Raw genomic sequence first — 13812 nt, forward strand, 5'->3', positions numbered from 1 at the left:
GTGCAATAACTGGGATGTGGGGCTTCACGTGGATTTTCTCCCATGCTCCTCAAAAAGAGCAGTGTGTCCCAGAGCTGCACGGACTCCAGGGCTGGGCAGCATTGCAAGGGGGAGCAGGGGATCTGGAGCAGGGGAGAGGAGGGAGGGCTGCGTGGGCCTCACCTGGCTGAGAGGATGATGACACGAGCCTCCAGCTCCTTAGCCTCCAGCAGCAATGACGTCACATTTTTGGTCCCAGGGTCAAACTGAAGCACTTTCTCAGCCTGTGGTTAGTGTGAGCAAAGCTGGTTAATGCAGGAGACTACGGACTGTTTGTGAGAGCCATGCTATCTAGAAAAGGGTCAAGAAAATTCATTAAACTGCACAAAAGTCTGCTAAATAAAATTGGTTACAGATTTTTTTTTTCTTTTTCTTTTTCATTTCTTTTTCATTTTTTTTTCTTTTCTTTCTTTTCTTTCTTTCCTTCCTTCCTTTCTCTTTTAAAGTTTTGGCTTTTTGGTTTTATTTTTATTTTTATTTTTATTTTTTGCACTGTGCATGCAAACTGAAGTCAATCAAGACCCAAAAAGAGGCGTGCATTGTACAGGAAAGAGAAAAAGGCTTTGAAATGCAATTGAAAACTCAAACGAGTGTTGTTTTTCAAAAACATGGGAAATGAAAAAAACATATTGCACAGGGTTAACCTTTGGGAATAAAAGTGAGCAACTTACACCAAGGAACCGTTTCCTTTGGGGAGGAAAAGGGGTTGGTTCAACTTTCCAAAAAAAAAAAAAAAAAAAACAACTTGCAAGTTAATTACTGGTTCACATGCATGTCTCAAAAAGAAATCCTTCCAGGGTCAGCTGGCTAGGCTTCCATTCTCAAGTCCAAACCAAACTATCTCAACATAAAAACGTGCTACCAAGAAACATAGTCATGGATCTTTTTTATTTTTATTTTTTTTTTCTTTCTTTCTCTTTTCTTTTTTCTCTTTCTCTTTTTCTTTTTTATTTTTATTTTTTATTTTATTTTTATCTTTTCTGGTGGCTGTGGCTATTTTTCATTTGCTAGTTAGGTTGGTGGGCGGCGTGCATTTCCATGCATATATACCTTGGGTCCTCGCTTGTTGTCATAGGAAAGTTGGTCGAGGTTTTCATAGTTCCTTTTTTTACTCTGATGAATAATGTGCACAGAGAAAATATGTAGACACAGAAGAATATTATAAACAGTTGAAAATGACGTGTAGTAAAGCAATCCAACATCCACCTCCTCCTCCACTGTTTGCTAAAGGGTCTCTATAACGCTGGAGCTCGCAAAAACCACTATCAGGAGAGAGTGCCTCAGCTCTCGCGGGAGTGTCAGGGTGCAAAGCCGTACTGGTTAGAGCAAGCCTGAGTGCCACAGCTGTCGCGGTGCAGTTGCATTTCCCTTGTGGGACTGGGGAATTCTTCAGCAATAAATTTTTATCTTAAGCTCAGAAACAATCTTTGCATCTCTAAGGGCCTAAGTGGTGGGAATTCCATGGAACTACTGTGGAAGTAAAGGACAAAATGTTGTGTACGGAAACTGCTGGATAAACACAAACTGTTACTATCAAAGCATTAGCATCACTACCGTTATTATTACCATTACACTCCTGTTCTCCCTAAGAGAGTTTGCAGCATGTGAGGAGCCTCAGCAGAACTTCTCACCTCCTGCAAGGAGGGAGCAGCTTTTTGGAGCTCTGTTGTCATCCAAAAGAGAAAGAAAAAAGCTTGCTACGTCCTGTGTTGGCTCAAAGCATGGCAGTATGAAGCAATGGTGATCATGGGATGACACTGCAGCTTTTACCTGGTGCTGGGGGGCACCTGGTGGCTCTGCTGGAGGCAGGGTGCCTGTGGGGCTGCTGGGGTGCTCGCCCTGTGCAGGTGGTCCCGTGGGGAGCGGAGCAGGGAGCCTGCCTCTCCCCTGCCTCCTGCCTGAGCCGCTCCTGCTGCATGGCCCCCAGGGACCAGGGGCATGAAACCTGCTTCTGGAGGTTCTTCTCCTCCAGCAGCATGCTGGGGGCTGATGGTGCCAGCTCCCAGGGCTGTGACCCCAGCAGCACACACAGACCCCCACACAACACCCCGGGAGCAGCCCCGCCGTCCTCCTAGTGCCAGCCTGATGGGGCCTGCAGGGCAGCACCAGGCAGCCTTGGTGGGACAGTCTGACCCCTTCTTGTTGGTCCCTTCCCACCCCAGCTGTGCATCCCTGACCTGCCTGTGTGGGGTGCAGGACACGGCTCTATTCCATCTCCATTTTGCAGTATCTTATGGCAACTGATTCCTGCCAGGAACCCGACCCTTTGCACTCCCGTAACACAAGGGTTCCGTTTCCCAGGTTGTTCCTCAGGCAGCCAGGTTTAACCTCTGTGTTTCACTTTCCAGACTAAACTGCATGCTTCTTCCTGAGCTCTCGGGCCAGGCTTCGGCAAGGTGCTCTGCCAGGTGTCCCATCTGTGCAGCTGTGTGATCTGCCCTCTCTTCTCCTTGGGCACAGTCTGGCAGACTTTTCACTGATCTGAGAAGTTGGGTTCTTGCAAGGAAGAGAATCTGAGGATGAAAATCTGCTCCAAGCCCGGCTCTGCCTTCACTTCTGATGGTGTCCACAGTGGGATTTTCTGCAACTGCTTCTTCGAATCTGCTCCATTTGCGGTGAGTGGGAAGAACACAACCTCAGAGGAGAGCAGAGCTGCAGCAGCAGGACAGCACGAATGCTCTCCAATGAAGAGACTGGCCACTTTCCCTCAGGCACCATCAATTTAGCTGGAAACTTGGTCATCCATTCTGCAGCCTTCAGACACGGTTGACCTCATGTGCCTGGGATGTGCTGGCACATAGACTGAAGCTGGTCAGCAAAGCGAAGCAGAGTCTTGGGTCCACCACAGCTGGACCTGATGGTACCTGATCACCTCTGCCTCTCCCTGTCTCCATCCCTATTGCAATCACCAGAAATGTCTCCCCTCTTTCCACTTGTTCTATGTGGTCCCACAACACTTCCCTGCTCCTCATCCCATGTTTCACTCAGGGACCCACAAATTCAAAATTCACTTTCCACCAGGTTCTCCAGCATTCGCTTAAAAAGTACCACTTGCATGAACACCACTGTCCCAGAAGAAGGGAGCTGGCACACCAGCGACCTTCCACCCCTGACTTGGGCAAGCTCTGAATTTCACAGCATCTGGTACCTCCCTGAGCCCAGTCAGTGCTGGTGGTTGGTGGGCACAGCAGAGCTGTGCTGCTCAGACGGGGACCAAGCAGCAGTCCCGGTGAAGAGTTACTGCAGACAACTCAGTCAAGGCTTACACGTGGGGGTGGGCTGGGCTGGTCAAGTGCTGGGCTCCAAGCACTTGCTTGAAGTACACATCCACGCCTGAGGAACAGCCAGGGCTGGCGCAGACCCCAGAGACAAGCAGTGCTAGGGCCAGGTGAGCCTCTCACTCACTACAGGTCTCCCAGGTCCTCAGGGGCTATGATCAAAGCCATGAAGAGGTCAAGAGCAGCTCTCCTGCCTGCTGCCTCCCCAGGGCTCAGGATGTCCTGGAGAAAGTTGGGGAGAGGGCCAGGGCACCCCCTCACAGCATGAAGAATTGGCACAGTAGTGATTAGAAGGGCAATTAGCAGAAGAAATGAGGAAGAGAGGAAAGCCCTGATGGGAGCAGCTATCACCTTCCAGACCAGCCAGTCCAGCCAGTTTGACTAAAGCAAGCTCAAGGGAAAGAAAACCAAGAGCTAGTGGCAGACCCCAAAGGAAAGACGCCGTGACCTACCACCACAGAGCACAAACCCCATATCCAGAGTAGCCCCGCAGCTGCCAGGAGACACCAAGAGATGTCAGATTCAGCTCAAATGCAGGACAGACCTGAGGGGACAGATCCCCTCTCCCCTGCCTTTCAGACCCAAGGTCTCAATGGCTTTTTTGTTCAATGGACAAGCAAAGAAAAATACACCCTGTGCCCACGAGCATTGCACAGAGCAAGCAGAGGGGAGGCGTGAGAGGGATCAGCAAGAGAGGATGCACAGGATCTGCAGGAAAACAGAGGGTGGAAACCGAAAGATGAAAGATAAGGGATGATGGACTGGCGGCAGGAACAAGCACAGTGCTCCCTGGGTGAGGGACACTGTGCTGGAAAGAGGCTGTGAGGAGGAATACAGTCCCGCCGTGACCCAACAAGGATGCCTTTGGAGGCAGGACGATCCCAGCATGGTCAGTGGCACACCAGAGCCTCACGATGGCCCAGGCTGCAGCAGGGGGTGGAACTTCTTGGAGTCCAGTGCCAAAACCAAAAGCCTGCTGGTCTGCTCGGTTTGTGCCAGCCCACATCTCTGCATCAGTGTTTCATTCGGTGGCTTGACAAGAGATGAGGAAGAGCAACAGCAGGCTGCTCTGGCTGGTTGCATCTCAGATGCCAGTTCCAAGCAGGAGAGATGCCTATGAGCACATCTCAGCAGTCAACTACCAAATGTCCAGAGGCCACGGCTGGGGCTGGTGAAGATCAGATTGTGGTCATGAGCCAGGAGGGAGCAGGAAGGGATGCACTGCTGCAGACCCAGCAGTGGGCTCGGGCTCTGTTCCCCTAGAGGACCTAGTACTGCCCAGAGCAAGAGGGTGCGTTGGGACTTTGCTCTACGGAGCAGGAGGCTCCTTGCTCTCCAGGTAGGTGTCTGCCTTTGAGCCGCTGTAGCCAACCAGCTCCCTGTGTTGTCCTCCTCTGCTTGGCCTGAATGCTTGCTCGGTCCCGTTACTCAATGGCAGCAGGTCTGTGGCTGTCCTGCCAAATTTCTGTCAGGCTCAGGGACCTCCCCTGCCTCCCTCCCTGCTTCCCTGTGTGCAGATGCCGCGCACCTCCTCGGTAAAGCTGCTCCTACCAGCCTCAGCCACACTGGTGACAGCACGAGGTGCCAGGAAAGCGGCATTTAGCATGTGCTTCAATGGAGATGGGAACGGGGGCATCAGCCTAACACCTCGGAGCTGACAGCTGCACAGAGCGGGTGTGTTACACCTCTGTGCATCAACATGCCAGCCGCCCTTGCCCCTCCTAAGCCACTAAGGTGAGCTCCAGTTAGCCAATTCAGAAGCTGCTTTCTGGGTTGGTTTGGCACTACTGGGTCTGGGTGGGCCCCTGGGTGGCTGTAAGTGGGGCAGATGCTTCCCTAAGCTGAGTGACTGGTCCTCTCCTTAGGTGGGACTCTTGGGCGAGGCATTTGCAGAGCTCCAGGTTATCCTTCCCTTCATTTTGTAGTTGATTTACATGTAGGAGATTTTGACCATGGCAAAGCAAGTGAAATGAATAAAGTACAAAGTTCTGTCAGGTACTAGTCAGACACTGTTGATGCTTTAAGCATGTTAGCCATGTTACAATGGAAAGAAAAGGTGTTTTACATACAGAAATCTACATACATACAACAGCCCGAGACTTCTAGTTTTGTTGTTGTTGCTTAAACAAAGCTACAAGACAATGTTCAGGAACTGACCTTGGACTCTCTCTCCTCCAAGAGGGTCTCCAGCTTCTTTTGTGCAGCACGACCTTCGTGGTCGTCGCTGACTATCAGAATGACGTGATTCCAGTTGAAGACTCTCATCATCTCAAACCAGACGTTGGCCTGGTGAGAGTATGGTGGGACCGTGCGTAAAAAGGACAGGTGGATGCTCTGCAAGGAAGAACAAGAGCTAAACATAGACTGGTGTGGGTCATCTGCCAGGGTGCATCTGGGGGACCGGGCAGGGCTGAGAACGCAAGGCCAAAGAGGCAAAGCAGCAATTTTGGTTTGTCCTGGGGGTTGCACACCTTCAGCTGGTTCCTGTGCTCCTTTCTTTTGGCTGAGAAGCAAACCTTGGCTATGATTTCATGCTGTGCTGGGTTCTATCCAGTGCATGGGAGAGAGGGTTTTTGCTTTGTGGCCCGTAAATGCTTGGTGAAAAAAATCCTATCCAGGAATGAACTGCCAAAAATATTCAGTGCAAATATAGCCTTTGCTCTTTGCTCTGTCCAAAAATATTACAGAGCTATGGGCATCACAAATAAAACAAATTGCCTTCAGAGCATGGTAAGGAGCAGCTGCAGGTGCCTGCTGTATACGCAGGTATATAGCAGGCATTGGTCAGGAGAAAAGCTCAGAAAAGCAGTTTTATAATATGCTGTTGGACTGTTTCTAGGTCAGCTTGTTCTGCAGCAGCATGCAGGAGGAGTCAGTGCTGGACTCCTGCCCCAGCTAACCTATCTGATTTGGTTAAAGACATCATTATGGCTGGATGATTGAGCAATAGCAATTCCAGCCTAATTAAGTACAGCACTCTTTGGGGAGCAATTGCACCAAAAACTGCAGCTGACAGAGACGTTTCAAAAAATGCAGCTTCTCCAAAAGGCCCTAGAGTCAGATATTAGAAAATGGAAGTTCTTACACTCAGCATGGATGCAGCTCAGCAAACCAGCCCTGCACAGGAGGGAAGCCGAAGTCTAAGCAGGAGGGGACAGAAAGGAGAGCACCACAGTGTTTCCTTTCTTAGGCTGAGATGGCCCACTGGGCCCACCAGGGCTTGTCCAGAGCTGCTCATCCAGAGACCTGACCCAGATGGGTCACAAAGGTCCTGACTCTGCCATGGCATCTCAGGCTGGAAAGGAAAAGGCACTGTGTGTATCACGGACCCAGGCAGGAGGAGCAGGCAGACCAGCCAGTGCCTTTTCCTCATGCACAGCACAGTGACGAAGTCCAACGAAAGCATGCAAGCACAAAAGGCAGTGCACAGCTCCTGTCCCGGCCACATCTCCATGCGTTGGGACATCTCCGGGACAGCAGGGCTGCTCGGCTGCCCTGGCCCAAAGCATGGAAATGATGGAGGCAGCAGCAAGATACCAAAGCCTGGAAGCATTTCCTAATTATGGAAGGACAGGGAAGAGCTGTGACTATTTAACTAAAGGAGAAAAGGAACCAGCAGAGCCATAAGGAGTGCTACAGAGGTGCTGCTTTTTATGACTAGCACAAACGTTCCCAACCATATGCAGAGCACGAGAAATACAGCTCACCCTGTTACCCCAGCACTGAACAATGGGATCAGGAAGAAGCCCAAGAGGGACAAAGTAGGACAAGAAATGTGGTCTCCATGCAAGCATGGCATCTGAGCTCTCTTTGGTGGAGACTCCCAGGCATTTCCAGGTCCAGTTCCACACCTCAGGCCAGAGGCACCCATTACTTGCTGTAGGTTCAGGCATATTTACTTTCCGAGGCAGTGTCAAAAAGATTTGCTATGAGGGCATCTCAGCTCTTGGATCCAAACTGTCATTTTTAAGGAGGCTATTGAAGAAAAGCTAATTGCAAATGCTGAGTATGGATTTCACGATGAACAATCCCATCTTTGTACCCTGCTTTTGAAGAACCTGGGACTCATGAGCTTCTCTGCAGGGCCCAAAGATTGGTGGAAAAATGAGAGTAAATTCTCCCAAAGGTTAACAAGTCCAGCTCGTGAGGTGCAGAGGCCATTGGGGATCATGTTTTGGTGCTTTGATAACCTCTACCACAGCACACACCCTGACTACCCACTGCTTTTCCCCTCAGATTGGGCACACAGCAAAAATGCTCCTCATTACCAACCAGCAACTCTCTTTGCAAGTCATTTTGGAGGATTCACAACCTTTGCTCCCCTTCGTGCCTTCTGGGTGCAGGGTGGCTGGGATGGGCGCATGGGAATTGCCTGCAGCAAGCCCAGGAGCAGCTCCCTGCAGCACCCTCCTGTCCCCTGCTGAAATGTGGGAACTCAGTCCTGCGCCCCATCGCTGAGCTCTGCTTCTGGGGAAAAACGCCTGGGACTGAACCCAGGCTTCAAAGCAGGATCACCCCAGTGGAAACCCAAACACACTGGGAGTGATTGTGGTTATGAGGCTGGGGCCAGAGCCCTAGGAACGGTAGGGTTTTAGTGATGCTGACTTTGTTGACATGAACACGTGTGAAGAGAGCTGAGGTTGGGTAGATGCAGGTGTACATGGCTGCACGTGGGGCCACCGGGTACTACACATGTGTCCATGTAAGGACCTTGTACAGGTCCGTGAGTGAAAGGGTTCCTGTCTTCTTTACCTCTCTCAGCCTAAGGACTCATTGCAGCACCCTGTTCATTGCTGGAACAGTCATCTTACCCACAGGCTGCAGGAAGCAGTATGCTCTGGTTTGAAAACCTGTGGGCATCATGGGGTCAGTCCCCTTCCCAGCAACACACCCCAAAACTGAGCCACTGGGCAATTTCAAGGAGACTGACAGAAATCCCAATATAGAGGGGTACCAATTGTGCCAAAACAATCAGCTGGGTACTAAAAAGCCTTGTCCAGTGCCTTTGTGGAAGGGTCCTGGGCTACTGTGCTGCCTGCTCTGCTCAGCCTGCCCACCCTGCCGAGACCCCTCCTGGGAGCTGCAGGCGTGGGAGGAAACTGAAATAACTCTGCAGGAGCTCGGATGTGTGCTGGGAGGGGTTTTGGTGGGGGCAGATGTGTAGGGAGCTCGGGTGCAAATGCATCGCCCTCCCCTGTGATGCATGGACAGGGTGTCCTTTGGGAGCAATGGGGCTGCTCTGGTCCCCTCCAGCTTCCGTCGGAGGCTGTGGAAATCTCTGCTGGGCTGGGGTGGCTGCGCTCCGTCACTGCCAGCAGCACTGGCTGCCGCTCCCAGAGCCCGTCACTGGCTGCAGCTGCCCCTGCTGATAGCTGTGCTGCTGGGAGGAGGCTGGGAGCCCCCCTCCTGCCTCTCACATCACTTCTTGTTCAAGTCCTGACCCTGACATCTCAGCCGAGGTTGAGGGGAATTGGTTTTGTCCCCATTTGCAGTGCAGCTTCTTGCCTTGATTCACACTGTTGCTGCTGAGCATCACTTAACAGTGAGGCCAGTAATAAAAACAATAATAATATATATATATATTTTAAAGAAAACCCTCTCCCAGTGAGCAATAATCCCCTGAGAGAGCATGGAGTGAGACAAGGAACCAGAGGGAAAAGCTGTCCCCAGACCCAGGCTGGAGAGAGAGGCAGACCTCAACTCAACCACCAGGGCTGGGTGCTGGACATTAGCGTGCCTCTCCCAGTGCAGCCTGCATAAGCTCCAATTTCCATCCCTTCCAGCAGCAGAGCAGGTCTCAGTCCAGAGCTGCCCCTGACCCCCTGCCCCACTGCCTCTCCAGAAAAACGTCAGGGTCCAGCTGTCAACGGCATTTCATTTTTCTGGGTGAGGCATAAAGGAGATGTGAATGCCCCAATCAATGGGATCGCAGGCTGCAATCCCATTTCTGCAGCAAACAGTTCTTTGAATACCAGTAAAGCTTGCTTCCCTCAGGTATCATCACCAAGGACTGGCTGCAGCTCCAAAGCGCTGCGCTTCACTGGAGATGCTCTGAAAGCATCAAAAGGAACTGGGCAAATCTGTCTTGCTGAGGCCCACGCCTCCCCTCTCAAGCAGTTTAACCTTGGGAGGACCATAATTAACTCTGAGACTTCAACCCCCTGTGAAATTTAGCTAAAATTGGCTGATGCCTCCAAAACCAATCAGGAGCATGCACACAAAGTGATCTTGCAAGCTTGTTTCCATAGAAACTAAACCAAAAGATGTAATTCCCTGAATTAAAACAAAATAGCAAGCTGATCACTGGAAACCAAAAAGGGAAGCAGCTGAATGCCCCAGTGCTGCGCCAGCCTGCCCTGCACGGGGTGGGCAGAGTTTTGCACGATCCTGTCCCATGCTTTCACCTTTTCCTTCACTCTTCCGTGCCCTTGAGCGCCTGCCAGACAACTGCTCAGCCTCCTTTCTCTTATCTCCATCCAGTCTTTGCTTGTGCCCAAGCTCCTGCAGGCATCGCCCCTCTCTGCAGGAAGGCGGCTGAGCGGCGGCCAGCCCTGCAGGGATACTCAAGAGGTGCCTGGGGCAGGGCATCAGTCCCTGCGTGCGAGGACAGCTGTGACCCTGCACCTGCCCAGTGCCCCCGATGCATCCCCCTGCCACCACCATGGGTCCCCTCTCTGGCTCTGAGGGGAACCGGGTGGTGTTTATCAGCCGTTTTTTTGTGGACAACATTTTTTTAAATAGGGAAAGATGGTTGGGGATGTCTTCATGGGAAGCTCCCACCCTCTCAGGGTGAGCGGGAGAATTCAGCACAAGGTCACCCTCTGGAAGCGGCAGCTGATCTGCTGGCATTGCAGAGCCAGCCCATCCCCACCCCACATCAACACAAAGCAAATCCCCCTACACATCCCGGCTGCCTGCTCCCTTCGCCAGCCAGCTGTGGTATCACCCTTTCCCCTGCCCCCCCCCCTCCCGCAGTGCCTGGAGGGACCCCGGCAGGTCCCCGGCCCTGCCACTACCATGGCCCTGGTTTGCTGGCCACCCTGCTGAGGTTTTACCAAGCCCTGCTGCTGCTTCTGCTGAGCATCACTGCTGGCTGGGTTTCTGGGAGCTTCTGCGCCTCCTCTCCTGAAATTTGGCTTCATTTAGCATGTGGGCAGAGTGACTATTTTTGCACTGAACATTTGCATTTGTGAATATTCAAAATTTCCAAGCAAAGGCCTATGATTCGTGCTTTGGAGCAGGCCTGCTGTCATGCACTAAGCTCGTGCAGCTGAACAAAACCCTCCAGAAGGCTGCCTTGGTCCAGGGCTGTGATGGCACCTGGACAGCCTGGCCCTGCTCAGCTGCTGCTTCTGCTCTGTCTGGCCACGCCGTGGCTTTGCAGAGGAGCTGTGAGCTGAGAGCATGCAGGTCCAGAGCATCTCAGAGCACATGCCAGGGCATGGCCCCAGATCCCACACAGCAGGAGTGCATCCAGTGTCAAGATCCATGTGTTTCCACAAGGACAGCAGAGGGTGGTTTGAGACTGGAATCTGACTCTTTCTTGAGTGCTGCTCAGCCTCGCCCATGGCATGGTTTGGGTTGGAAGGGGCCCTAAAGCCCATCTGTTTCCAATGGGTAATGGAGCAGGGACCCCTCCCACCAGCCCAGGCTGCCCAAACCCCATCCAGCCTGGCCTTCGGCACAGCCAGGGAAGGGGAATTAGCCTCGGGATAACTTGTTAGGCAATTCTATTATCTCCTTTGCCCATCCGCAGGTCCCCCCGCACCTGGGGAGCACCCAGGACCCCCTGACTGCTTCTAGTGAGCAGGGCAGGAGCAAGTGCGAGCATCTGGCTTAGCTGAAGAGCAGCGAGCCCAGCAGCCTGGCAGAGAAACGCTGCAGAAATCATCCCACACTATGTAGGTCAACACTGGCAGCTGCAAAAAAATGATGTACTGGGGATGCAAGAGAGGGAGGGACCTGTGGGTTTAACCGGGGAGGATGGATGGACAGACAGACACATAGGAAGTGTTTAACATCATTAACCCTCCTGAGGCACTCTTGATTTACACCACATGTATGAGGTACTAGACTAGAAACATGCATCAGTTACCTTATCAGAATATATAGACATGCGTGTTGTCAGACCAATGACAGGGATCCTGTAGAAGCCAGCTGTGTATGATACGGGTGTTGGTGTTAGGTGATCGTTGGGAGCAGGAGGGTGACTAACTAATATTGCATAGACCTGCAGGACAGGATACATGACACAAACATTATTTCACAGGAGCACATTGGCCATCGAGTGTGATTTTCCTTTTCTGCAATGTTAAATAGCCCCACGTTAGCACGACAGCGGCATTCAAGTAATCATCATCAGCAAAGCCACCACTGCGCCTGGGAGTGAGGGTGCAGCAAGGGGTGCAGCGAGCCTGCCGCAGCTTGAAGGGGATGGGTCTGCTCAGGGCTGCGTCCTGGTGGAAATGCTGCGCCAAGCTGCTTGGCTAAACTAATAACTTTCATGGATTACAGATTAAAGGGAAGCATCTCCCTTACAGTCACACTGTGTAATGTGATTTCTTTAACCACACATTTAATACTCGGTTGTAATTCCCCTCCAAGGACTATTATGAACAAAGTGGTCAGCTGGGACTTGGAGCTGGAGGAAGAGCGCAGAGCCACGGCGCAGATCAGCCATCTGGCCCCGAGCACACCGAGAAAGCAGAGAGCCGGGGGCACGGGGGCACTGTCTCTCGGGCGCTGGCAGGGGATCTGCCCAGAGCATGGGTGATGGGGTGCAGGGGATGGGGTTGTGCCAAAATGGGGAGGGAGGATGCCAGCAACATCCTGCTGTTCTAGTGGGCTGGGATTTCGGTCTCCAGAAGGATCATGTTTTGTGTCAAACCAAGGGGAAAGGAACTGCATAATCCCTAGGGGACCCTTTGTTATAATAATGCACTTTCACAGCACCAGGAATGTCCCCAGCTGGTGACAGGTCTCCAGCTAGGGTGAATCGATGCAAGGACTGATGTCCAGGAGCAGATAGCCCCTCTTCCCTCCTCCAAACATCCGCCCAAGCCCCCGGACATGCTGTGCACCCAGGCTGGAGAGATGGCTTGGTAGGATGGGAGAGGAGGATGAAGCATGCCCAGGGAAGGGCCTGGGGACTGGGTGGGTGCGGTGAGGGCGCATCCTTCCTGGTGCTGGGGGAGAGCAGGCTGAGGGTGCAGAAAGAGCTGGGGCAGGGTTTGGAGTCCCTACCATGGGAGGGATTTATGGGAAAGGGACTGGGAAGAACACACGGGGTATGGGGAGGGAGGAGAGGGGGTGTCTGCTGCCCAGCCAACACTAGGGGTGGATGAGGGGGTTACGCTGGCAGGTCTCGGACATGGGCTTGGGGACAGGTCTTTGGACAGCACCAGGCATGGGGGGGAGAGGTAGGGAGGCGAGGGCTACTCCACGCCACACGGCAGCTGGCCGAGAGGACCCATTATGTGGGGCGGGTGCCCAGCCCCTCCTCTGCCTTGCAGCCCCCTGCTCGGGCACAGCGCCAGCCAGCCAGGACGGGAGCGGCTGTGTGCCATGCTGGGGCTGTGGGGCCAGGTGTAGTCGGACCATCAGGATAGCATGGCCACCCCAGCATCCTGACCCCAGCACCCACAGCCCCCTCTGCATTGCAGCGTGGCAGCTGTCCCCGCCTGTAGGGTTTGCCTTGGGGATGAGGCTTAGAGGTGGCCTGGACACGGGCATCCCTCGGCTGGGTCACTGAAATGGAGCCTCCTGCCAAGATGGGAGCCGACTGAGTCCTTTCCCTGCTGCTGGCAAGGTACAGCCTATGCTGTGCTCCCTGCCCAGTGCTGCCAGCATCCCTGGGGATGTCTGCAGCCATCCTGCCTCCTTGGGGAGCTGCGCCAGCACCTCAGCTCCTTTCCTCTGTGTGCTGGGGCGTGCCCACGTTTATGCATGTCCATGTGCATGGGTCCTCATGGTGCAGGTGTTCACATGCTTTATGTGCATGCCCGTGAACCTAAGCACAGCTCTGTGGACACCTTTTGCATGCTCATGAGTGCATTTGAGGTGGGGGTGGGTTATTGGGTGCCTGTCTGCCCACCTGCCACCCCAAGTGGGAGGAACGGTGGGCTCAGCCCCCAGAGCACGCGTGAGGGGAGTGTGTGTGTGCATGTATCTGTGTGTGTGCACCTCCAGTGTGGCTGCAAGCTGCATGTGTGTTCCTTGTCTGTGTATCTATGATCCCCAGTGTGCTCATGTTTCTCATGCATGCATGTGTGGTAATGGGTGTGCTTGTGTCTGCTTCATGCATGGTGCGGTGCTGGGGGGAGCAGTGGTGCTGCGTGTGACTGGGGTGCAGCTGTGGTGCACAGACCTTCAAGTGTATGGCCCGTGGGTGTGTGCAGGTGGGTGTGTACAGGCAGTACTTTGTGCGCGTGTGCTTGCAGTGCATGGAGTGGGATGTGTTTGCGTGGCAGTAAGCGTGTATGTGCACCTGGTGCAG

At 53.0% G+C, this 13812-nt stretch overlaps 1 protein-coding gene and 1 long non-coding RNA gene across 13 annotated transcripts in view; one reads left to right on the forward strand and one right to left on the reverse strand.

Annotated features, from left to right (window-relative positions):
* GRIN1 (glutamate ionotropic receptor NMDA type subunit 1) overlaps positions 1 to 11567 on the reverse strand; it is a 30979-nt gene extending 19412 nt beyond the window's left edge. For 8 of the 12 annotated variants that reach the window (XM_035341560.1, XM_035341558.1, XM_035341555.1 and 5 more), the window contains exons 1-4: positions 11413 to 11567; positions 5475 to 5651; positions 1090 to 1152; positions 163 to 263 (exon numbers count right to left, since the gene is read on the reverse strand). In XM_035341560.1, coding sequence (XP_035197451.1) covers positions 163 to 263; positions 1090 to 1152; positions 5475 to 5651; positions 11413 to 11565 — 494 coding nt within the window. In that variant the 5' untranslated portion in view covers positions 11566 to 11567. The remainder of the gene's footprint in view (positions 1 to 162; positions 264 to 1089; positions 1153 to 5474; positions 5652 to 11412) is intronic. The other 4 variants (XM_035341562.1, XM_035341559.1, XM_035341552.1 and 1 more) reach the window with 1 other exon arrangement.
* Positions 2524 to 13812, forward strand: part of LOC118175389 — a 16487-nt gene continuing 5198 nt past the window's right edge. The window contains exon 1 of the long non-coding RNA XR_004754956.1: positions 2524 to 2654. This is a non-coding gene — a long non-coding RNA (uncharacterized LOC118175389). The remainder of the gene's footprint in view (positions 2655 to 13812) is intronic.

Source organism: Oxyura jamaicensis, chromosome 17, assembly GCF_011077185.1.
Source record: "Oxyura jamaicensis isolate SHBP4307 breed ruddy duck chromosome 17, BPBGC_Ojam_1.0, whole genome shotgun sequence".
Classification (NCBI taxonomy): domain Eukaryota; kingdom Metazoa; phylum Chordata; class Aves; order Anseriformes; family Anatidae; genus Oxyura; species Oxyura jamaicensis.